Source organism: Physeter macrocephalus, chromosome 4 (genome assembly GCF_002837175.3).
Source record: "Physeter macrocephalus isolate SW-GA chromosome 4, ASM283717v5, whole genome shotgun sequence".
NCBI classification, from domain to species: Eukaryota; Metazoa; Chordata; class Mammalia; order Artiodactyla; family Physeteridae; genus Physeter; species Physeter macrocephalus.
In genome coordinates this window covers 100630177-100656229 of record NC_041217.1, presented here as the reverse complement: position 1 = coordinate 100656229, position 26053 = coordinate 100630177, and the positions used below count along the sequence as shown (strand labels likewise).

Genomic DNA, 26053 nt, shown 5'->3' with positions numbered 1-26053 from the left:
TCTTTTCCTTCTACCCTTCAAAATTCTCAGCTGGGGTCCCTGTAACAAAACAGATTAACAAGAGAAAGACAGAAGTTTATTAACATGTATATCTCATGTATACACGGGAGACACCCAGAAACTCTCAAAGAAGTATCTTTGAATTCAGGGTTAAATACCATCTTTAGCTAAATCAAAGAAACAAGGGTGTGGGGAGGTCAATTATGGGGGAGATCAGGAAAAGTATGATAAAGAAAAGCAAAGTTTATTACACAGATTTGAATCGATATCTTCTCCATTGATGTCTCTGATAATTCAGTCATCCTTCTCTTTCAGGTACAGAGAAGGAAACACCCTCGTAAACTGAGATGTTTTCAAAATAAATGCAAATTTCCCTTACCGAAGAGTAACTTCTAGTCTGTTTTTTATAGCTTCTCCTGTGTTTACTGTTCCTCAAAATAATCTCTATGCCAAGAGCATGTTTTGGGGTGGCCTAGTATGGTCTCCTACAAAAGGTAGATAGAAAGACATTTATTTATAAGGAATTAGCTCATGAGATTATGGAGGCTGACAAGTCCCAAGATCTGCAGGATGAGTCAGCAGTCTGGAGACCCGGGAGAGGCGATGGTATAATTCCAGTCCAAAGGCTGGCAGCCTCAAGACCCAGGAAGAGCCAGTGTTTCAGTTCAAGTCTAAAGGCATGGAAAAAAAAATCAATATCCCAGTCTGAAGGCAGTCAGGAAAGAATTTTCTCTTACCTGGAGGAGGGTCAGCTATTCAGGCCTTCAACTGATTGGATAGGGTCCACCCACATTAGGGAGGGCAATCTGCTTTACTCATTTACTGATTTAAATGTTAAGCTCACCCAAAATGCCTTCACAGAAACACCAAGAAGAATGTTTGGCCAGTATCTAGGTATCCTGTGGCCCAGTCAAGGTGACACATAAAATTAACCATCACCAGGAAAATTAACACCATTTTCCTGAGCTTCTAGAGCAGATTTCCTCAAAATATGTGCTGCATGGAGTCCAGTCTTAAGAAATACTCCACCAAAAGAGAGAGAGAGGGAGAGGAAGAGAAAGAGAGAGAGAAACACCATATGGTCAAATACATTTAGAAAACATAATACAATATATTTCTTCCTACCCTTGCCCCACTTCCTCTTTGGGAGTCTTACAGTAGAGTAGCAGATAAAGAAAACTGAGAGGTCCTGTAATTAAGACAACTGTTTAAATGTGTTTGACCCAGTAGCTCCCATAACAATGGAACACAGGTATTTTGTTGTTGTTGCTGTTGTTTTAAGATTTTTGGATGTGGACCATTTTTAAAGTCTTTATTGAGTTGTTACAATATTGCTTCTATTTTATGTTCTGGTTTTTTGGCCCTGAGGCATGTGGGATCTTGGCTCCCTGACCAGGGGTCAAACTCTCACCCCCTGCATTGGAAGGCGAAGTCTTAACCACTGGACCACCAGGAAAGTCCCTGGGACACAGCTTAAGAAATGCTGCTTCAAGAATGGTTTTGAGACCTGGCTGGACATCCACATCACATGGGGAGCTTTGAAGATGCCAGTTCTCATTCTCTGACTGGAGGGGGACCTGGAAGTCCTCATCCCTAAACACTCCCTGGACTCTTCTGGGTCCTGCCTGTGGATTGGGCAGGGCTGGGGGGGCGGGAGCTGCTCCATTTGGCCATCATCCCATTCACTTAGATGTGTCCAGGGAAGCGAGCCACTGCCAGTTAGACAGAACTCCCTTTCTTCGGCCTGACTCCCTACTTTGGTGAGGGCAGCGTGAGGACTAATCCCTCCTGGAATCACCCCTATTTTCCCCCTAAAGCAAAGTGAGAAGGCTCTACCTGTTTTAAGCCCCAGGGAGGCAGCAGGATTAAGGAGAATAATAAATTAAGGGGCTGGGTGCACATCCAAGGTGTTGTGCACAGCGGTGGGTCTAAGGCCGGGCCTGGCCCTCTGGGTCCTGCCCAGCCCCCAAAGCCTCTTTCTGTCCTGGGCACAAAGTTGCATTTAGCTGTCTCACATGCTAAATTGTTTCACTTCTCTGTGACTGCCATCACTGTTCCCTCTACTTTCATACTTAATGCCCACCTTTCTTTACTTGGATAACTCTTTCTCCAAAGTGTAGCCCAGGTATTGTCTTCTAGAAGTTTTCTCACATACCAAGTTTTGGGCCCAGTGCTCCTATAATGCTGCATAAGATCCCATTTTAGCATTTAGCATGTATGTGCTAAAATGATGTGTTTATTAGTCCACGCCTTCCCAGACCCTAACCCTACTCACTCTACTTTAAAATTGAAGCTGTGTGTGTGAAAAATCCGAGGTTCCATTTCATGAACATTTTGGCTAAAAACTGGTGTTCTTAATATAAACTATCCCTAATTCCCTAATTCCTAAGTAGCACTTGCTGAGTACCTACAAATTCATGATTTCCCAACAAACAACTCACTCTTCTCTCCTCCTCTTTGTGAAGGGTTAGAACACTTCCACTAGGCCTTCAATTCTTTAACGTCAGACGGTATGTTTTAAGCCTATATATTATAGGCTTTCAATAAATGGTGGAAGGTAACTGAACTGTTGATAACCTCTTAGGAAACAGATTTCATTTATGTGATTCATTATCTTCATGATTTCATACCCAGAAACCTAAGCCAATGATTCTTCTTCTTTGCCAGACTTCTATATTAAGGACTCAGAGATTTCTAACTCTTCACCAGGGGGAAGAGAAGACAGCAAGCTGTGAGGAAATCAAGAATTTGTAAGAACTCAGCAAGTTCCTGGAAGGAATTAGGGACAGGTGGGGCAATTGGGATTAAGAAATGACACTAGTTTATAGCCAAAATCTTTGTGAAATGAGACCTCATATTTTGCCAAAATAAGTAAATGAATGAAAAAAATTTTAATTTAAAAAAGAAGATAAAAGATAAATAGGCATCTGGAAACATTTGGTGTGCCAAAAATTATAATTCTTGAAGGCTTACCACCAATGTTTCAAATCTAGGGCTCAGAATCCTCATTTTAAGAATTCCGGTTATAGAGTTCTGGCAACAATTCTCAGAACTAAATTTGGTATCAATCAGCTCCACCTCTTTCTACCTCCAACAGGATGTGGTGAAATTCTGCTTAATTTGTATTCATAGCCAAGATGCCTTTTAGAATATTTTTGCTGGGAGAGAGGGAGGTGGAGAGGAGATGCTGGATGCTCCTAACATCACCTAATGATTGTCAGAAACTCTTTGGGTATGAAAACATTGGGGGATTGTATTAGGATGTTTTTGGCTCTCACACAACAAAGAAAATTTCTTATTTTACATAACAAAAAGCCCTGCAATAGGATGGCCCCCAAGTTAGTGACATCATCAAGAACCCAGCTTCTCTCCACGTTTCTGCTTTACCATCCTTAGTGGAAATCCACTGGCTTATCCTTAGGTTATCAACTTGTGGTTATAAAATGGCAGCCACTGCTATAAGTATCACTTAGAAACACAAAAATGTCACATAAAAGAAATACCCCTGTCTCTCTTTTAAGGAACTAATCTTCTCAAATCCCTTCAGCAGACTCCTCTCATTTCTTATTGGTCAGAATTGTATCACATGTTCAGGCTTAAACTATCCCTAGTAAGAGGAACAGGGTCATTTGAAGTGGCTTAACTTCATCAAGACCCAGCCTCTGGAAGTGGGGGATGGTCCCAGACTCCCCGGAAGCACAAGTGCCTCACTAAGGAGGGGATACCGAATGGAACTGGGTTTCAGTTAGGAGGGAGGGTGGGTACCATGACCATGGGGGGACCTAACCGTGCCCACTGCAGACATCTAGCCACATGCCTGAGAAAGTGCAGCAGGTTTAAAGACCCTGGTAGGATGGAAGGTCATGGGCAAGTCAATAAACTCAGGGCAGGATGTTTTTTCAGGGATGCTGCCGCCTGGTCCTCATTCTCCACACAGATATGGGGAGCTCTGTTCTAGGAGACTGGAGGGAAAACAGACAAAGGCAAACCTAGTGGATGCCCTTTCAGGACATGCTTGCATATGTAACATAATGTTATATTTTTATCTGTATAAATATCTTAAAGTATGGACCTAAAAGATGTATGTATTTTATCTGTGTAAGTATCTTGAAAGTATGGAGTTAAAAAGATGGAGGGAGTAGAATTCTCAAGTCAAGCAGTCGGGTGTTCTCTAGCTGTGCTGTATACTTTCCTATGTTCCCTGGGAATGGCCTTCTACAAACTCTGACTCATTAGATGACTATGTTTCAGATGACTGTACCAATTCTTAGTTGAGAACATATGGTCCCCGTACCTATGAGGAAGCCAAGAGCTTTCAGGTGAAGTTTCCGCATCATTCACCTATCTCCAGGTGAAAAGATATGTTTGCCTTTCTGGGTCCCACCTAGTCCTGCTGCTGCCGATGGCTGGAGGACTGTTATTTCATGAAGTCTAGACTTGTTATCCCAGCCCAGGCACACACCTGCTCACCTGTGACTCAACCACCAGAGAGCCGCCCGACAGCCACTTGGCCTCCGACACCAGCCCGCTCTTTGAGAGTCACTTACAGCCCCCTTTTGCCCATTCTGGTCCCTTCTATCACCCTGAAGTTGGACTTATCAACTTTATGTTACAATTTTTAGAGTGGGTTTCTATAATATTTAGGTACAGGTAATTTTCCAGAAATGCAAGTTATTAAGACAGATGAGTGATCTCACCAGCCCAATTGCCAGTCCTTTCATGAGTAAAGGCAACATTTTCTCAACCAAGGGCCTATCGGCTGGGCTTAAGAGGGCAGCAAGCCAACTCTCATTTTGACCCTTTCAAAAACTCTTCATTTTTGAAAGGTTCAAAAATGAAACATCTTAGCTGCATGTTGCTAAGGGGGACATTATTGTTCATTGGAGCCCTCCTGATGTCATTTGTTAAATAAATGAATGGGTCCACCAGCAGCAGGTGGCCTGTCTGTCTACTGGTAGCATGTGGCCTGCTGGGTTAAAGCTCTGCTTATAGCCAGCTACCCTTCCTTCAAGGCACTAATAGGGCCTCTCCTTCTACAAAAAGGTCCTATTCTTCCAGGGAGGCAGTACCTTTTAGAAGTTAAGGGATCTATGCTAGAGTTCCTGCATTCAAATCCTGGTTCTGCCACTTACCTGCTGTGGGATCTTAGGGAAGTTATTTCACGTCTCTGTGAACGTGTCCTCATCTGCAGGATGGTACAATAAGGGTGTCTACTTCATATGCGTGTTGTGGCTGTGACATGTAAAGTAATTGGTATATAGCAAGTGTTCAATAAATGTCAGCTATTATTATTTTTTAAATGTTTATGCCCTTTAACCCAGAAATTCTGCTTCTAGGAATTCATTCTAAGAAAGTAATCATGGATTTATACAAAAAAACTACCCTTCAGCATTTTCTTATAATAGCAAAATCTAGGTACGGCCTAAGTATCCAAGGACAGGGAATTGGTTGACTAAATTATAATATGCCTATAAAATGAAATGTTATTCAATAATTAAATACCAGCGTATCTCTGGATATGACATGGAATGATGTTCATGAAATATGATTAATATGTGATAAAAACAAAAATATAAAATAATATGCATAGTAGATACATAGTAGATACAGTGTATTAAAGTGTTTATAAAAACAATGAGCATATTATGTATGCCAGGAAAAGGGTATACCAAGATGTTAATAGTAGTTAGGATTTTAATCTATTTTTTCTTATCTACACTTTCAGTTTTTCTATAATTACAAGTAATCCATATAAAATTCAAAGAATTACAAACTGTCTTATATTATTCCTGTCCTGAGCTTTGCTGACTGACCTGAACCTGGGTCCCTGCTCACGAAAGTAGAGTGAGGCTGTAAGAGTAGGTCCCTAGTCAAGGGCAGCTCACCCTTGGATGGGTCCAGTGACCCACAAGGGCCTCTGCCCAACAGGGGGACAGTGAACATCAGGCAGAGCAGCCCTTGTGGGATCTGGACAAGAGAGTGGGGAATGGGGTGGGCAGCCTGGCAGGTGAGGAGAACAAACCAGGGCCTCCGAGATGGGCCAGAGGCTCTGTAGGAGGGGGAAACCATGGGAGAAAAGGAAAGGAGGGGGTTCCCAGTGCTGCCCTTGGCTCCTGATGGCTTACGGGTTCTTGGACCTATTTTAGTCCACAGGTGTTCTTAAAATCAACCCCAATTTCTGAGAGTATGTTTTTTAAATTATTAATTTTATTTATTTATTTTTTGGCTGCATTGGGTCTTCATTGCTGTGCGCAGGCTTTCCCTAGTAGGGGCGAGCGGGGGCTACTCCTAGTTGCAGTGTGCGGGCTTCTCATAGCAGTGGCTTCTCTTGTTGTGGAGCGAGGGCTCTAGGTGCGCAGGCTCAGTAGTTGTAGTTCACGGGCTCCAGAGCATAGGCTCAGTAGTTGTGGCACATGGGCTTTGTTGCTCCGCGGCATGTGGGATCTTCCCGGACCAGGGCTCGAACCCGTGTCCCCTGCATTGGCAGGTGGATTCTTAACTGCTGCACCACCAGGGAAGTCCCCTGAGAGATTTTTTTGAGTGAGCCTCTGTGTCTCACGGCAAAACTACCTTGAACGGCCAGTGCTCCCAGCACTGTCTTCCCAAACGGATCATGCGTTGCTTTAGAGTAAGCAGCTTGTTCTCCACACCATGCTCATGTAGCTCAAGACTGGGCAGAGTTTAGTTTTTCATTTAATGCTTCATTTATTCGTTTCTACACTCAACAAATATGTAATGTGTATTTATGATGTGCTAGGTATGCTTCTGAGCACTGAGGATACAACAATAAACAAAATAGACCAAAATATCCCTGCCCCATGGATTGGCAAAATATAATAAATAAAATATATAGTATGTTAGGTCATGACAAGTGTTAATGAGCAAAGATAAAGGAAGAGAGGGAGCACCAGGGTGGAGGAATGGTAGGCAGAGGAGTTGCAACTGTAAATAACACAGTCAGAGAAGAAAGAAACATGGGAACAGAGTCCTAAAGGAAATGATGAGGCATGTCATATAATTACTGGGGGGAAAAGCATTCCAGGCAGAGAGAACAGCAAGTGTAAATGCCCTGAGGCAGAGAGAGCCTTGTGTGTTTGAGAAAGAGCAATGACACTTATGTTGCTGGAGCAGAGCGAGCAATGGGGATGGCAAGGCTGCCCATGGGAAATGGGCCAATGCCTAAAACGTGATGAGATCGGAGGACAAGGGAGGTGCAAGAAATGCAGAGGTTGTTTCTGGAAGGGAGGTGTTGAGGTGAAGCCTTGACCTCCAACCTAAGACCAGAAAGTGAAGTCTGAGCCCTTGCTTTGTGTCCTGTCTTTAGGTAGGAGAGGAGGTCAGCAAGGGAAGGGAGGGGCCAGATCGCATGGCCGGACCACAGAGGGCGTGGAAGGACTGTGGCTTCTGCTCTTAGCAACGTGGGGAGACACGGGAAGCTTTTGAGCAGAGTAGAGGCATATGTGACTTGGGTTGTAACAGATGATCCAGGCTGCTGCGTGGAAAATGGCCTGCAGGCAGGCCAGGAAGTGGGCTTTTGTGGCAACACCACGGGAGAGATGATGGGAGTGCAGATGAGGGTGGTAGTAACAGCCATGGTGAAAAGAGGCAAGACCACATTCCAGATGTGATTTGAAGTTGGAACACTGCAGCAGACATGATATCCTAGAGAGATACGGCCCAAACTGAAGGCTCTCGCTCCAGTTCCAGGTTTAGGTTGGAGGTCAACATGTCCCTCCCAGGAACAACCACTAACTGTTCTTGCACAACATGACTCATCTCGGTTTTAGACAATAGGGCGTTTTCATGGGTCTCTGCCTGGATGAATCTTCTTTCTTAAACGACTCCCAACTTTCCTCCCTTCTGACTGTTCACCACCAATTGTCTGAAATAATTGAAAGAACCACATTGTCCTTTTTGAGATCTTATCAAGTCTTTGGCAAGTTCAGATGAAATAGCAAAATTCTCCTTTATAATTAATCTACACATTTTCTTTGAAGATGAAAAACAGATTTCCCGTAGCCTTGGAAGGGAGCAGGACAGGGACACAGTAAGGAATTCTCAAGGCCAATGTTCCTGGAGTAAAGCTGCCCTTGGGTTGAAAGTTGAGAAGAACATCAGGGGAGTGATTAAGATACCTTCTGTGTCATGAATCACTGCTGAAAAACATCAAACAGCGCCCTGTGGCCTCCAAGACTTAACATGCTTCCAAATATAGCTAATAACTTACTGGGAAGAATCTTAGCCCTTTGATAAACATGTCACTGAGTCTGAACAACATAACTGCTGTGAAATTAATAACCAGCCCTCCTCCCTCACCTTCACCCCTCACCAACTGAACACTGTTCATCAAAGAGAGACCAGACAGTTTTGAAACATATATTGACCCTGTCTTTCTAGCTATGACCAAAGAATTCTAAGGATGACTTAATAACAGGGAGAAAATTATGCTCAAAATCATGCCAGGAATAGGGCTGTTGAGTTTCTGAGTCAACCAGAACTAGAGCTAATGTCTGCCCATGTGTGTGGTTTCATTGCTCAAGGTCACTTTCAAGGACCTGTACCAGAGGCTGACGAGCTTTGTTGGAATTACTGGAATTTTTTCAGGCTCTGTCACGTTGGCCTACTTCATGTAGGAGTCAGATGAAATGCCAGTGGTCCGATAGCCTAAACTCCAAGTAACATATTTTCTACCCTGCCTGTGTTCACTAGTTTTCCCTAAAGTGCGTTGACTTCGGGGTCAAACGATCAGATTTTTAATTTTAACTCTACCATTTCTGGCTGTATGGCCTTTAACAAGAGGCTTAATTAACATCATTCAACACATATTTATTGAACACCTACTGTGTTCCAGGTACTGTAAACACTGATGAGTATACAGTTCTTTGAGCCTTGGTTTTCTCATATGTAGATGCCACTACATCCCCTCTTTTGAGAATAAGCTTAGTAGAGAGCAGGGTTAGTGAGAGGATTAAGTGAGATGTTTGTTAACCAAACAGCACAGAGTAGGTACACAGTGAATGATATTCATTATTGTAATTTTAAGAAAGCATTCAGATTTTACAAGGGGGTAAGGAACATTTTCTCAACTGGCAGATAAGAAAACCTGGTCCTCTTTGAGAAGGTAATCAGAAGTCCGCTCCAGAACTTCACATTCTTTTGAAATAGTCTTTCACTGGTCCGTGCCTATGTTTTCACGATGATTAATTTTATGTCAGCTTGATTGGGCCACGCGGTGCCCAGATATTTGGTCAGACATTATTTTTGGTGTTTCTGTGAGGGTATAAACCAAGTAAAGCAGATTGCCCTCTTTCATGCTTGTGGGCCCATCTTATCAGTTGAAGCTCTGAATAGAACAAGAAGGCCGATCCTCCTCTGAGTAGGAGAGAAACCTCTCCTGCCTGAATGCTTTCAGAATAGGACACCAGTTTTTTTCCTGCCTTCAGACTTGAACTGAAACATCGGCTCTTGCGGGGTCTTGAGCCTGCCAGCCTTTGGACACAAACTACACCATCAGCTCTCCTGGTTCTCAGGCTTTTGGACTTGGACTGAAACTAAACCCCCAGCTCTCCCGGGCTTCCAGCTTGTAGACTCATCCAGCAGATCGAGGGACTTGCCAGCCTCATAGTTGGAAGGCTGTAAGAGCTTATTAATTCACGTATGGCATGGTATAGAACACGGAAACAAAAAGAAGTTACTATCCCCATTAACTAAATTTGCCTTTAAATTTTTTTCCAGTTTACCATTTTCAAGATAGCCTTAGCTTTTAAAATAATCATCTCTTGGGCTTTCCTGGTGGCACAGTGGTTGAGAATCCACCTGCCAATGCAGGGGACACGTGTTCGAGCCCTGGTCCGGGAAGATCCCACATGCCACAGAGCAACTAAGCCCGTGCACCACAACTACTGAGCCTGCGCTCTAGAGCCCACGAGCCACAACTACTGAAGCCCACGTGCCTAGAGCCCGTGCTCCCACAACAAGAGAAGCCACCGCAATGAGAAGCCCGTGCACCACAACGAAGAGTAGCCTCCGCTCGCTGTAACTAGAGAAAGCCCGCGTGCAGCAGCAAAGACCCAACACAGCCAAAAATAAATAAATAAAATAAACTTATTAAAAAAAAAAAACTCTCTTTGTTTCCAGAAAGTGGATAAAAATATCTTACTATTCTAGATTAAGTAAATCTCTCCACAGCTAAGCATGTTATCAGGGAACTGCATTCCCTTTGTTTCAGCCCCTTTAAACATACCCACCTTTAACAAATGTGTGGATTAAGCATTGCACATGGTATAATGTTTCAGTATATTTTAGCTATGAATTGCCCAACACCTTATCCGGAAAGTAAATAGCACTGGGATTAAAAACTTTAAGCCATCTGGGTAAACAGAACTTTCATTGTACAGGATCGTTTTGCTCACACAGCATTGCTTATATATCATGTACGATTCTGGGGTCCGCACATTGAGCCCTGGCTTCAGTTTCCTGATGTCAAGGACACAGTCCCCCTTGCATGGCCCAGGTTCATCACCAGTGGGAAGAAGAACACTGTCTTGTTTTTCTTCTCTTCAATAACACCTAGACCCACATCCCACGGGACCTGTAGAAGCTGTGTCTCAGCTCAAAGCAAAGGACAGTGATGTCTCCCACACACCTGCTGAAAACCCATCTGGATCAAGGTGAGGGGAGGCCCTCCTCAACCTTCCCAAGGACTCCCTCCACCTCCCCTCCAACCCCGTGGTCAGTCGCTGATCCCAGTCTGCCTTCAGGGGGTCCCAACCTGGGCCAGTCCTGGAAGAAGGGTTGCTTTTCCCTGGGGGAGCATCGAGAAGGCTAGCTGAGGCCCAGATGGCCCTGACCCAAGGGAACACACAGTACCCAGAGTCATCTTTCAATGACCTTTGCTCGGGGAGGAGGTGGGATGTGACAAGTCCCCCAATCCTTCCTCTTTGGCTCTACGATGTGTTATTTTTATTATTTCCAGATATTTTTCCTAATAATAGTTGCTTGATCTAATGTAAGAGTGAGTCGTGTTCCCTGAACACACAGTAGACAAGGGGAAATAATCTAGAAAAGAGTAAGAAAACAGAATAGTTGGAATTAAATACATTTTTTGCCTGGATGATTCCCACAGTTGATAATCCACCATGATGGCATACATATTGGAGAGGAACAAATAAAACTATCCTTATTTTCAGACGACATATGACCTATGCAGAAAATCCCAAAGAATCTTTTTTAAAAAGCCTGAAACAAAAATGAAGCAAGCAAACAAACAAAACCCATCTAGCACTAAAAGCTTAGCTAGGTCGCAGGATACAAGGTCAACATTCAAAAATCAATAGTATTTCTATATACTGTCAATGACCATGTGGAAGCCAAAATTAAAAACAAAATACTGTTTATACTATCCCTGTAAATAAAATATATAGGCATAATTATAACAAAAGATGTACAGGACTTGTTTGCTGAAGACTACAAAACGATGATGAAAGAAATTAAGGAAGATGTAAATAAATGGAAAAACATACCGTGTTCACAGCTTCAAAGACCCAACCCAGTAAAGATGTCAATTCTCCCCAAATTGATCTATAGGTTTAACACAATTTCTATCAAAACCCCAGCAAAATTTGTGTAGGTTTTGACAAGATTATTATAAATATATGTGGAAAGGCAAAGGAATTAGAATAGCTGAAACAATTTTAGAAAAGAAGAATAAAGAGGAAGGAATCACTCTACCCAATTTTAAGATTTACTATATAACTACTGTAATCAAGACAATGTGTATTATGGAGGAATAAATACCCAGACCAATAAAACAAAATAGATAAGCCAGAGATAAATCCACACCAGTACAGCCAACTGATTTTTTTTTCCAATGGATATTTTTATTATTTATTTAACAGATCATCAACTTCATCTCCCTCCCTACCAACAATTGGCATTTCATTTTGTTTCCATGCTGAGTGGTGAAACTATGACAAAGCTAATCAGAATAAGCTACTTCATAAAGAGAACTAAGCTAACACAGCTCACTTTCTTTTAACAGGCATAATATAAATATACGCACTCTAGAATGCACAATGGTTTAGTCTCTAAGAAATTCAAATGGGAACTTGAAGAATGTAGGCAAATCCAGGGTGCAGTAAAGGTGAGCTGAGATGCCATACAACTGTTTAAGGGTTCCTGGCGCTATATCTCTTGGCCACTAGCCAAATCTTGACATGGGGGAAGATATTAGCTAATGCCAAGTGGAGATGCAGGAAGCACTAAGTTGACTTAGGGGCTATGCACAGGAACCAAAAGGCAGGAAAGTACTAAACATTGCTGAGAGCATCCACCACCACAGGAAGGACTTTACCTTCCAGGAGCTCTAAGCTAGCACCACATCCGGTGCTCACATGGCTGACTTTATACTCCTTGTTCCATTTGGCACAGCAAGTAACAATGTCTCCCCCACCTATGATGGTGATGCAGCCCCTGGAAGTGGCTTTCACCACCTCATCCATGAGGGCTTTGGTTCCTCGGGCAAAAGCTTCCCATTCAAATACGCCCACAGGTCCATTCCACATGATCTGCTCAGCCCGAGCAACAGCCTCAGCGTATCTTTTGCTGCTCTCAGGACCGCAGTCCAAGCCCATCCAGCCAGCAGGTATGCCAGAGGGCATAGTGGCTTGGCCAGTCTTGGCATTCTCATCAAACTTATCAGCAGTGACAAAGTCAACAGGCAAGGTAATCTTCACATCATTCTTCTCAGCTTTGGATATCAGGTCTTTGATGATCTTGGATCCCTCTTCGTCAAACAGAGAAGTGCCAATCTCCATGTTGATGAGCACATTAAGGAAGGTAAAGGCCATTCCACCACCAATAATCATCTCTCTGACTTTGTCCAGCATATTATTGATCAGCTGGATCTTGTCTGCAATTTTAGCTCTGCCCAACTTTAGATGGCCAGGAAGGGTCGCTCTGGGCTCTCCAAGGCCTGGGCAAAGTAGTTCAGCTCCTTCTTCATCAAAAAACCTCCAACATTCTTTGGCAGATTTACTCCCACCATGGAGCTGTGGGCTCGGTTAAGCAGTGCCAAAAGCATCATTGACATAGACGTCCCCTAGCTTGGAAAGCGAAGCTTGGAAGGCTTCTATTTTGGCTGGCTCAGCTTTAACCTTGTTCCCAGAAGCATCTTTTCCCTTCCCTTCTTCCCTCTTGGAAAGCGAAGCTTGGAACCCGACTAATGTCAAAATCACAGGTCCTACCTTGTTCCCAGAAGCATCTTTTCCCTTCCCTTCTTCCTCCACATGAAAGCGAAGGTTCTCCAGCAGGATGAGAGACCCAGCAGCTGTGTCAGCACAAGCTTTCTCCCCTTCTGGGCCCACGCAGTCCTTCAAGAACAAAACATCCTTGTCTAGCAGAGATTTGAGTTCTACAGCAACTGGTTGCCAGGAGTACTTGTCAGGCATGGGGACACTATCAGGAAGGCCCAGGTCAGCCAACTGATTTTTGACAAAGGAGCAAAAGATACTCAGTGGAGAAAGGATAGTTTTTTTAAAACAGAAAACGCTGGAACAATTCAATATTTATAGGCAAAAAAAAAAACTTGGAACCAAACCTCACACCTTATACAAAATTAACTGAAAAATGACCATAGATTTAAATGTAAAATTATAAAACTTTTAGAAGAAAACATAGAAAACCTTCAAACCTAGGGAAAAATGAAGAGTTCTTAAATGTGACACTACAAGCACAGTCCATATAAGAAAAAATTAAGTTGTACTTCATCAAAATTAAAATCTTTTTTTCTGCGAAAGACCCTGTAAAGAGAATGAAAAGACATGCTACAGACAAGTAGAAAATATTTGCAAACTGCACATGTCGCAAAGGGCTCATGTCTAGAACACCAAGAACTTTCAAAACTCAACACTAGCCAGGGGTTGGGGGGCGGGGGGTGGTGACTATAAAGGTGTAGCACCAGGGATATCTTTGTCGTGACAGAACTGTTCTGTATCTTGACTGTGATGGTTGTTATGTGAATTTACACATGTGAAACGATTTTGTAGACTCATATGTAAAACAAAGGAAATCTGAACAAGATCTGTGCCTTTTACTAATGTCAGTTTCCTGGCTGTGATATTGTCCTGTAGTTATGTAAGTATTACCAGTGGGAGAAATTGGGTGACGGTACACACAACCTCTGTGTACTATTTTTTGCAACTTTCTTCGAGTCTATAATTATTTTCAAATAAAAAGTCTTTAAAAATGGTTGCCTGGATGGTCCTTACTGGTTGATAATCCTCAGGATAACTGTGACTTTCCTCTCCCACTGTAGACAGCAGATCTTCACAGGGACGGACTGAGGCTTCTATCTCTTTGTGACTTCCAATATGCTGACCACAGATGCGTTCAATATGTTTCTAAATGACGGCTGTCCTTGACCTCCTTTGGTTCCCTCCTCCTACAGGGATGTCTGCCCCTGTGCCTTTACTTACAACTGCCTGAGGTTTCCATCAGCCAGGCCCTGATGAGCCCCACTTGTTCCAGATTCTTCAGATCCCGCCAGTGACAGCATGCTAGTCCGAATGAATATTCCATTCTGTACTATTCTACACCTTCCAAGGGAGGGAAGTTCTTTGAGGTGGGACCTCCTTCTGTCATGTGCACTCCTATATCTCCATCAGACTGCCCATACTTCCTGCTCCTTAACATTTCAGGGCCCACCTGCGCACTCTAAAGGGCCAGCTCTTGCATATTCTAGAATGGTGCCCAGAATAGTAGGGACTCAGAAAATATTTATGGACTGAGGGACTGACTATCCATTAAACAAATACAAAAATGAAAAGATCAGAAACAATCTTGCATGCCAAATTAAGGAGCAGGTCTACAGGTCTCTCCCCAGGAAGGAGGCAGCAACCTCCTTTACAGGCATGTGTCTTATTCAAGGCCACCTAACACACATTCAAGGGCCACCTTGTCTGCAGCAATTGCTCCCTCAGGATTCCTACAAACACTGCAAAGAAGGGGCACTGTGCAGTGCCCCGTGTTGAATTCTGTTCAAAAGCATTTACTGAGCCATACTGCCTGCAACAGGGATTCAGAGGTGAGCAAAGCCTGCTTCCTGCCCTGAAGAAGTTCCTGGTACAGTTGGGGGAGACAAGACAGGCAAACAGATCATTCCAATAGGTGAGCCCAGGGTGCTAGGACAGCGAGCAGAGTAGAATCCCAATCTAGCCCAGGGGTGACAGGGAAGGTTCCCCAAGGCATAAGACAGATGGGGATATGGGCAGATAATCACTCCTGAGAGCACAGTCTCTGTCAGGCTCTGGGCTACACACCTCGGTGAGCCCTCCACTACACCAAAAGGACAGTTTATTCTTTCTACTCACCTGAATCTGGAGAACAAGGGGCATTAGGCAGCTAAAAGGAAGGGAAAGGGTGCTCCCAGGCCAAGACAGCATCATGAGAAAAGGCAGGGAGGTGCGCTCCACCGGATGTCCAGGGGCCCGCCAGCACAAATCACTTGTATCGCTGGGTGACAACTTGACTGTGATTAAGGAGGGAAAGGAACCAGAAGTAGTTGACAGGAGCCAGACCCTGGAAAGCTTCGTTTGCTGCCCCCACGAATGCCAATGGCCTTCAGACTGGGCTCTGTGGAAGCCTGGCAATCGCGGGGCTAGGCCACGGTTGCTGCAAATGTTTGGCTCAAATTTCATTCAAAATGTTTTTAGGAGAATGTTGTAGCAGATGCTGTTGGTGCCCTGCCCATACCTCCTGCTCTTTAACATTTCAGGGCACACCTGCACACTCTAAAGGGCCAGCTCTTGCATTTCTTTGACTGAGAGTTTCCTCTGACCACCAGGGTCCACTGTGCCTGGCCGCATGGCTGGTTGCCCACACCCCACAGCCCTCAAACAATGCAGTTGGTCATAAATTACCAGCTTAATTTCCCCACAGAAGAAATAATACTGGGCCACGTGTCCTGTGCTGGCTCCCAGAGTTCCCCGGTGGGTGGCATTACGCTCTGTTTGTTCATGGTGGAATTTACTCTATGATCTTCCCTTTATTGGCTGCCTTCCGTCTCCATTCTCATGCCCCCAGCCCCTGCAGGAGTCTCCTGGGAGCTCTTCCCAGATAAATAGCTTCATTTAAATCCTTGTGTCGGGCTTCCCTGGGGGCGCAGTGGTTGAGAGTCCGCCTGCCGATGCAGGGGACGCGGGTTCGTGCCCCGGTCCTTGAGGATCCCACATGCCGCGGAGCGGCTGGGCCCGTGAGCCATGGCCGCTGAGCCTGTGCGTCCAGAGCCTGTGCTCCGCAACGGGAGAGGCCACAACAGTGAGAGGCCCGCGTACCGCAATAAATAAATAAATAAATAAATAAATCCTTGTGTCAAGGTTTGTTTCTAGGGTAGCCCAAATTAAGACACACTCCCACACACACACACAGAATGTCTCTGGTAGGATTCAAAGAAACTGGTAATAGTGAAGAAAAATACTGGGGAGAACAATACTGGTTGAGGATGAGGTGGAGGGAGATTTATTTGTCTCTAAATATCCTTCTTTTACCTTTTGGCTTTTGGACTCTGTCCATGGATTTTTCCCTTTTTTTAAAAAAGCTACCCAAAATATGTTCTTTAAATGATTAAAAAATCAACTGTAATTTTATATCAACATAGTCACATGTGCTTTATTTCAAATGCTAACATATCAGAGACCACAAATGCACTAATTCATGTCGCTGGGCAAATGCTCTTTGATACAGTGAGAATTGATCTTTTCTTCTGATTTGGTTCATGATTTTGAATATTTAATAAAGGTGTCACCGATTAGAAAGACTGTAGCTCTTTACGGGTGATTTCTTAAAATCCAGGTCTGTGTATGCCCTCTTGCATCAATTTGTACAGATACATGACCATGGTAAACTGAATAACCAAATGCAGGCTGACAAAACCTAGGTGATCACATTCACTCCCTACCGCATATAATGGTTAGCTATGCAGTCAGGATAATACTGCATGAGCACCTATCTTAAATTCGAGCTACTTCTGATGTGAATTTTACATTTAACATAAGCATTGAAAGCAGTTAGATATAGTTAATGATTCATTATTAGACTCAATATTTTCTCCTACTCTGCATTCAAGATCTTGGATTTGTTTAATTAAGAGCATCCCGAGATGGCAAGGCAAGATGTGTAAAAATAAAACATAAAGATGTTGCTAGTTTTATTACTTATATCTTGAGCCAAACTTTCTCAACACTGGGCAACAGAAACAAATACAGGAATAAATTGGATGCTGAGGCTGATCTAAAACTGCAAGTGCACCATAATCAAAAAGTCTACAAATAATAAATGTTGGAGAGGGTGTGGAAAGAAGGGAACCCTCCTACACTGTTGGTGGGAATGTAAAGTGGTGCAGCCACTATGGAGACCAGTATGGAGGTTCCTTAAAAAACTAGAAATAGAGTTGCCATATGACCCAGCAATCCTACTCCTGGGCATATATCCAGAAAAGATGAAAACTCTAACTTGAAAAGATACATGCACCTCAATGTTCATTGCAGCACTATTGATAATAGCCAAGACATGGAAGCAACCTAAATGTCCACTGACAGATGAATGGATAAAGAAGATGTGGTGCATGTATACAATGGAATATTACTCAGCCATAAAAAAGAATGAAAGAATGCCACTTGCAGCAACATGGATGGACCTGGAGATTATCATACTAAATGAAGTAAGTCAGACAGAGAAAGACAAAGTATATGATATCGCTTATAGATGGAATCTAAAAAAAATGATACAAATGAACTTATTTACAAAACAGAAATAGATTCACAGACACAGAAAACAAACTTATAACCAGTTACCAAAGGGGAAAAGTGGGGGGAGGGATAAATTAGGAGTTTGGGATTAACAGATACACACTACTATAGATAAAACAAGGACCTACTGTATAGCATAGGGAACTATATTCAATACCTAGTAATAACCTATAATGGAAAAGAATCTGAAAAAGACATATATATATTATATATATATTATATATATAATATATATATGAATCACTTTGCTGTACAACTGAAACTAAACTAACATTGTAAATCATCTATACTAAAATAATTAATGAATTAAAAAATAAAAACTGCAAGTGCATCCATGACCATAAGTGTCAAATGTTTATGCTTTTGAAAATAGCCTCATTCATTATTCAGAGTGGGTGGCTTTAGAGCAAGCAAATGTTATAAACGTATGCCTGTAAAGTACACGTCTACCAATAAAATAACTTCCCATCTTTCTTCTACTGGTGTTCAATGCAATATTTTACTTGAAAAACAAGTTACATTTCTGAATGTTTGGACCTCTGATGTGGATAACAGCGACCAGTGGAGGCTCCTGGCTAGACCAGGGCTGTGGTCAGATGTGTGTGTTTCAGGCAGGCCACCCCAAAGGCCGGAGGGAGAGGGGGTTTCAGGGAGTGAGCCTGCAGCCCTCCGCATCCTGGAAAAGCACCTGGGAGGTAGTGGGAAGTCAGGCTGGAGACTGATTTGGCACTGAAAGCTTGACAGAGGGTGGTGATGTCTCGGGTGTGGGTGCGACAGTCCAGGGAAAACGCATTGAATACAAAGAGAAATAGTCAAGTGTAAGGCCTGAGAAGCATTGCCATGGCACCATCGACCCATCTCCCCACAGGCATAAGCACTGACTTCACAGCCAGACCAAAATCACCTCCAGGAGTAGGATTTTGGATTCAACCTCCTTGAATAAGGAGGCCCTAAAATAAAACTGCATATATAGCAGCTGTGCTATAAATGCTTCTTGGTTGATTTATTCCAAAAGACAAAGGATTGTATTACAACAAGAGTCTCATTCAAACAAATTAATCAAAATTTCCATATCATATCCAAACTTGCTTAAATGTCTCTACCTAGACAAAGATAGCAATTGGCACTTTAAAGAAAAATTATTATGATTTTTTTTAATTGAGAAGGGTCTACCTACACCAGCTACTTTTAAATGGGATCTTTTCTCATCAATGAATGAAAGAGAGAGAAAGAAGAGAGGGAGGGAGGGAGGGAGGGAGGAAGGAAGGACAGAAGGAAGAAGGGAAGGAAGGAGGGAAGGAAGGAAGGAAGGAAGGAAGGAAGGAAGGAGGGAGGGAAGGAGGGAAGGAGGGAAGGAAGGGAGGAAGGAGGGAAGGAGGGAAGGAGGAAAGGAGGGAAGGAAGGAAGGAAGGAAGGGAGGGAGGGAGGGAGGGCATAGTTCGTATTTAACCAGGCCCCGCAGAAGCCACATCACATAGAGGAACATAATGACTACTCCCCCAAACATCTTGGTTTCCTTCCCCACTGCTAATAGTTCATAACTGGACTCTGAATAATTCCTTTCTTCTCTCTCCCCACCTGCTCCACGCCTGTCCCCAAGCCCTTCCTGGTTTCCAAAGCAGAGCCTGGGCCTCCCTGGGTGGCGCTCACCAGCCAGCTTAAGAGAGACCCCCCGCTCATCTTCCGGGACCCAGCCCCGTGCAGCTACTCCCTGAAGGGTCACAGTGGGGGGCCTGGAGGAGGACCCCAGCCTCCTCTCATGTTGAGTGTGCGCTTGCCCTCCTGGTTTCTTTCCCTGGATGGGGACAGAACCACAAAATCAGAGAAATGTCCTCTGCGGAGACGTGATTCCTGTCCTTCCCCTCCTAGGGGGACTTCTCTGCCACCCTCACTGTCACTGTCATCCCTGCTGGCTGGACTCTGACCCATGTGGCTAGGCTGGGGACACGGAGGTCCCTCAGGTCCTCTCTCTGTCCCCATTGCTATCTGTGCAAACACTGGTTGAGATGGATGTCACAGGAAGCTTGGACCAGGAAAGAAGTCACAGAAGGGCAATGCTGTAGGGGAGGGAGAGAGGGAGGAGGGTGCCGCCTTGGGGTGAGTGGGGCCCTCCGGAGCCATCCCAAGCACAGGCCTTGGGTCCACAGCTCCACTATCGGGAAGTTAAGGATCCTAAGCTTCGGGGGCCCTCGCTTGCATTTCCAAAACCCTGTGCTTAATTTCATATTTGTAATTTCATATTTTTCCTTAAAGAAGGCATTCCCACATTATGAAGACTTCAAGGACTCCCAAACCAGAGCCAGCCCTTGCCACCAGCTGATTTTGAACCACTTTTCTCCTGCTGCCACCTGCCAGGATTGCTCTCCACACCTGGCCACTGCTAGTTTCCCAAATCGCTACTTCCCCCACTCACTGGGTTCTAGGCACTGGTCTCCTTATTCCTTGAACACACCAGGCAGTGGCCAAGCCATCAGGGCCTTTGCACTGGCTGTTCCCCCTTCGTGGAATGTTTCCCAGCTTCCCTCCCAGGTGCTCATCTCCTTGGTGTTGACTCAGGTGGTACATTCTCTGTGGACCTCCCTGTGGAACCTGCTGCTCCCTTCCCCCTGCACTCACCCTTACCCTCTTTACCCTGCCAATTTTCCACATCATTTGTCATCTGTTTACGCACTTCAGAATCTAGTTATTTACTTTTTCTGTCCCCCCTACCCTCCCCACACTAGAATGGAAGTTCTATGAAGGAAGGGAAATTCAATATTGGTTTTGTTCATTGGTGAGTCCCTAGCACCTAGTACATAGTGCATAGTAGTCACTTGGTTAATATTTGTCTTATAAATGCATTAAGTTGCAGAGCCTGAGGCAAGGACCCTGCCTGCTGTAGTTGGGGGCTGGCTCTGGCCAAATGAGAGAAGGTTGCTTCTCAGTGGTGACTTGGCTTTATGGGCTGGGCCAGGGCCCCGGGCCCACAAGCTGAGGCCATGGGCATCAGTACACCCTGAGCCTGCCTGTCTGCTGCAGGAGGCATTGTCTGGCCCTGGACAGTGCTGCCACCTAAGAATGAGTGTTCCCCAGAAATGGTGAAGCTAGGATGGGGAGGGGCTGGAGAGTGTGTGTCTCATCAGGGCTGGGAACTGGGGTACTTTCAGGAGTGTGTCCACTCCTACCTACAAAAGTACAGCCAGTTACCAATATAGCAAAGTGCAAAGATGTTTATTCAGAGCTGGCGCTAATTTCCTGCCTTCGCACATCTGGCAGACACCTGCTAGCCTGACTGCGGGGTGTGCAGTGGTGGAGCTCCCAGGAATGAGGGCCTTGTGTCATTTTAATCCCCGCCCTGAGGACACATCACTGAGTGGTATATGATCCTGGCGCCGGGAAAAGGGCGTGTGTCTATGAGGTACAGGGAGTGAGTGACACCAAGATGTCCACGGAGCCCATGATCCCCGGTCAGCTAGTCAGGACCCCCTCCCCCTGCAGACAATGCTGATGACATGATCTGGGCTTTATATAGCAGTTTAGGGTTGCCAAAGCTTTTGTCATAGCCTCTTTCATTTCGTGGTCATCCAAACCTGGAAGAAAGACAGACCAGGAAACACCATCCTGTTTTCCACAGGAAGAACATGAGGCTGAGTAGTTAAGGGGTGTGGGGGTCACAGAGCCAGCACACGTCATGACCGGACAGGCTGCACCCTGTCCTGTGTGCTCAGTGACAGGGGCCTCTGACACTCTGGGTTTAACACTGGTGGCAACTATTTCGCAAAACCTCCAAGCCACCTGAGTGCAGAGACTTATCCCTGGGACTGCATGAGGGGTGAGTCACTCCACAGGCAGAAGAGCGACACTGGCCTCTCAGCACCCAGAGCACACCCGCCAGCTATTCTCTAATCTCTAATGGGCCACAGTGATTACCAAAAAAGAACAAAAACAAAACCACTGTTTCTTTTTGAAAAATGGTCATCAGCTGAGAGTCAGTAAAAATTGAAGTGGCAATCATGGGGTGGGGGTGGGGGTGGGGGTGGTAATTTCATGATCAGGAGGAGCATGGCTGTGATGGCAGGAGCATTTGCAGCTGTCTTCTCTTCCGCACTTGCCAGGGGTCAGACCCGGTGCTACGTGCTTGACACATGTATCTCATTTACGCCTCCCAACTGCTCCGTGACTGGGTAATATTGTTATTACCATTTAACAGATAGGGAAACTGAGGCCTAGAGATGCATTCCATGCTTAAAGCCTTACAAGTGTTAAGTGGTGGAGCCCAGACTCAAATTTTGAGTCTGTGGCAAAGCCCGTGTTCTCAAAGTCTACATTGTACGCATTGTATGGCCTCTCTGTGCAAATGTCTTCTAGCAGCTGCATGGGCTCCCACACTTCTGAAGTCACCCACAGATGAGAGCGGTCTCAGACTGCATCCTGTCTCTTCTCTCAATTCATTCTGTCTGTCTGTCTCTGTCTCTGTGTCTCACTCTGTCTCTGTCTTTCTCCTCCCCTCCCCTCTCCCCACTCTTCCCCCTCTTATCTCAGGGCCTTCTTCTCTTACCTTTTCTTTCTTGGGCTGACTGGGAAAAATCAAAATTCTCTCTCCTGATCATGCAGAATAATCCATTCATTCAACAGATGGTTTGGGGTGACTGTTTTGTGCCAGGCCCTTTTCTAGACACTGGGCACATGGCAGTGAACAAAACTGATGTGAATCCCTGACTTAATGACGTAATCGTGCTTGTGGAGAGATGGACAGAAAACACACATGCGAGGGCAAGTCAGGCAGGTGCTGCTGAGGGGGAAATAAGGCAAGGGGAGGTGGAAGGTCGGGATGGGGCCATGCTTTGAGATGTGGGGACGAGGGGAGGCCTCCCTGAAGACAAGGCATCTGGGCCAAGGCCAGAGTCCAGTGAGGGGGGAGTCATGTGACTGACAAACATCCCCAGTGACGGGAATGAGCTTGACATTGCCACCAGATTTAGCAAAAAAAGAAAAGAGAAAGAAAGAAAAGGTTGGACACTCTGTTAAATTTAAATTTCAGATAAACAAGAAGTAATTTAACTTGGGACATACTTATACTAAAAACTCATTTGTTGTTTATCTGAGACTGAAATGTAACTGGGAAACCTGTATTTCAACTGGCAACCCTAGCCTTGGATGTTTAAGAAGCAGCAAAAGACCAGTGTGGCCAGCGTGGAGGCAGCAAGGTGAGGATGGAGGACGGTGACAGAGGGGGAAACTGGCAGAGGGGACGGCGGTTGATATTTCATGCCCAGAGAAGCCAGCTAGATATGCTTCCAGATTTTCCAGTGCAATTTTCTCCCAGCAGTTCAAGAGAAAAAGTGTGCTAAGAACTGTGAAAGAGGAGATGAGAGAGAACGCGTCGCAGGGGGAATTAACCTAGCCTGGGTCATAAAGACGTTTATGTCTGCAGCACCTGTTCTCCAAAGAAGGTGAAACCCTGGGAAACCCCCAGCATCAACGTGATGTTGGTCTTTTACCCAGCACAGAAGCTGGATCCCCAGCGGACTAACTGAAGGGGACGGCATGGGGTGTGAACCGGGAGCCCAGAGATGAAGTCGTAGAAGGTCTGGGGCCTCCCCACCTCCCCTCACGACGGGTGGGGAGGTGGAGTTGCAGGTCAGCCAGGCATCCTGGGCCCCTGGTGGCTGTGGGCAGCCGGGAGTCGAGCACTTGCCATTGGCGGGAGCAGCTGATTTGGGTATCTGAGCTGGGAGGAAACCTTTGGGACTGATCTGAGCCGTAAGTATTAAGGCCGAAAAACAGAAAACACCCTTTGAGGTCAAAACGTAAATAACCCAAGGGGCCTCATCCTGGCTGAGTCTGGGATGTAGAGAGCAGCCAGATAGATCAGAGTAGACATTTCAGGGAAATTTCACTCTAAACCTACTTCACAGATCATCTTGAGAATTAAATGAGGTGATGGATGGAAAGCACTGGGCCTGGTACCTATGACATTAAATATTCGATGTCCCTTCTCCTTTCTAACAAAAGGAGTTACCTCCCTTCCCAAGTCCTGGGACCTGCGTGGACCTTGAGGGCCTCACAAAAATAAAAAACAATGAAACTAATGTTGCATCCTGGGCAGCCTTGAAGCTCAGCACCACATCTGGATCTCTTCCTTTTCCTGTAAATAATCCTCATGTGACCCCATGAGATTAAAGAGCATGGCATATAGGAGCTGCCTAATACATTTTGCTCAGTGAATAGCACGGAAATAAATGGCCTCCTTCTAAAGGTTCTCCTGTAGTTGGATTTCTCACATTCAAACCATCAGAAGAGGAAGTAGAGCCGCCTTAGTGGGGCTATTAGAGAATTAAGAGCAAGTTGTCCCCGCCCTTCCCAGTTCAGGGACATTGCTTCATTGCCCTAGTGAAAAGCAGGCCAGGGAAGCCACGGGGGCAGCACCGCAGTTGCCTTATGAGGACATTCACCAAGCCTGCCAGGTGTGTCATCCGGAAGTCCAAGAGGAGGCCGGTGACAGCCCCAGTGAGCCAAGGCTGGGTGAGTGAAGCAGCCCCAGAAAGCCACATGGGTGGCAAGTGAGAGTTTTCTCACTTCCCTCCCCCCTTACATGTTTCCATATGTTTTAAATTATTATCTCATTTACCTTGGCAATTGAGAAAAGGATTTCTGAGTTAAAAAAAAAAAAAACGGTTCTCATAAGCTATCACTTCAGTAGTGAAGGAAAGTCTCTCTCTACTTTTTTGGGAGGCGTGGGGAACAGGGGGGTGGCAATGAAATAAAGAAAATGAAGGTCTGTGGAGAGATCCCCTTGAGAATTAACACACAGCAGCACCTCCAAGACAAGACAATATCCACAGTGATAGAGAGCCTCACCACAAGGGCGGCCACAGGGAGACCCAGGCTTCTCCTGTTGTCTCCAGCAAAGACCAGACAGCGATGGGTGGTCTCGGAGAAAAGTGGGGCTTTTGAAATATACTAAGGGGAAAGAAGGAGCAGTAGGCCTGACCGCGGTGGCATACAGTTGTAGTTAAGAGATTGGATTTTGAAATCATACAGATCTTGACTTTGCCACTTTAGCTGGGTGAACCTGAGCAAGTTAATCTTTCTAAGTCTTACTTGCCCCTTGTGAGGTATCTGTTCATTTAACAAACATCTACAAAGCAGTCCAATGCTTTACATTAACTCATCGAATTTTCATAAACAGCCTGTGAAGTACACCCTATTATTATCCCCATTTTACAGATGAGGAAAGTAACCCGCCCAAGGTTACACAGCCAGTCATTGGCAGAACCAGAATTTGACCCCAGATAGTTGGGCTCCTGGGCCTGTGCCCTAAAGCCCTAAGCTCTGCTGCTGCGAGTTTATTCAGCACCTGGGGTCGGGGAGCGGGGAGTTCTGGAGGATTCAGTGGACTTGGTAATGTAAGAGCTCTCACCACAGTGCCCTGCGCATGGTAGATGCCCAGTGAATGTGACCTATTATTACCCCCACCCCTCCCCGTTAATCTCCCCGTTAAGTAGTGGGAGATTACCCAGAGCAGACTCTGAGAGGAAGATTCTAAGGGCAGGTGGTTTAGTAAGTCTGGCCCTGGAAAAACTGATAGGAGAGTGAGGGAAGCAGGCCATGGAAAGGGAAAGACCCAAGGTTGTGAGATTTCAGGCGGAGTCTCACAAGGGAGAGACTTGTGAGTTTGTCCCCATCGAGGCAAGGAGCTGGACTTCATGCTCGCAAACTCTGTCAGCCCCTGGCTAAGGGGGGCCCTGAGGACATGGAAACTCCCAGGCACCTCTGGGCTCTGCACCTGTGGGCAAAGCGGTGTAGTTACCAGGTGGCAGTCTTCCAAAGAGAGTGGCTGGTGTGGGACCATTAGAAGAAAAGCAGCCCCCCACTCACCACTGCAGTTGGTCTCTAGGTTGGAACTGATATTCATCATCTCCTTCCTCCACCATTCTTTCTAGTTTCCCCCGACTCTCCACCAGCACTTCTACTGGTCTAGGTGGCTTGTTTGCTGAAATGGACATACTTTTATCCCTGAAGAGTCTGAACCCTTGGTTACCATGCTCTTATCAGTTTGTAGTTGCAATAATTGCCCATCTACAGCTAAAACTGGGCACCAAGATATGGTCCCAATAAATCCTCTAATTTCCAAACCTATTCCTTCCTGTCCCCATGATGCAGCAGCAACCCTACCTCCTCATGATGATCCACTGATCATCTGCTCTGCCATGATGGGTATATGCATTGTTCTCATTTCTGTAACCATGGTGATTCCATTTCACGGG

The 26053-nt window shown here is 45.2% G+C and overlaps 1 protein-coding gene across 1 annotated transcript; it reads right to left on the bottom strand.

Moving 5' to 3' along the window:
- Positions 1-12138: 12138 nt before the first annotated feature.
- On the bottom strand, positions 12139-25830 carry LOC102975465 (phosphoglycerate kinase 1-like). The gene is given in 8 exon segments (XM_024119784.3): positions 12139-12935; positions 12938-13063; positions 13065-13154; positions 13245-13481; positions 15369-15374; positions 23399-23539; positions 24645-24746; positions 25795-25830. Coding segments are annotated over 8 exon segments (1365 nt in total). The 3' UTR covers positions 12139-12308.
- Positions 25831-26053: the final 223 nt, after the last annotated feature.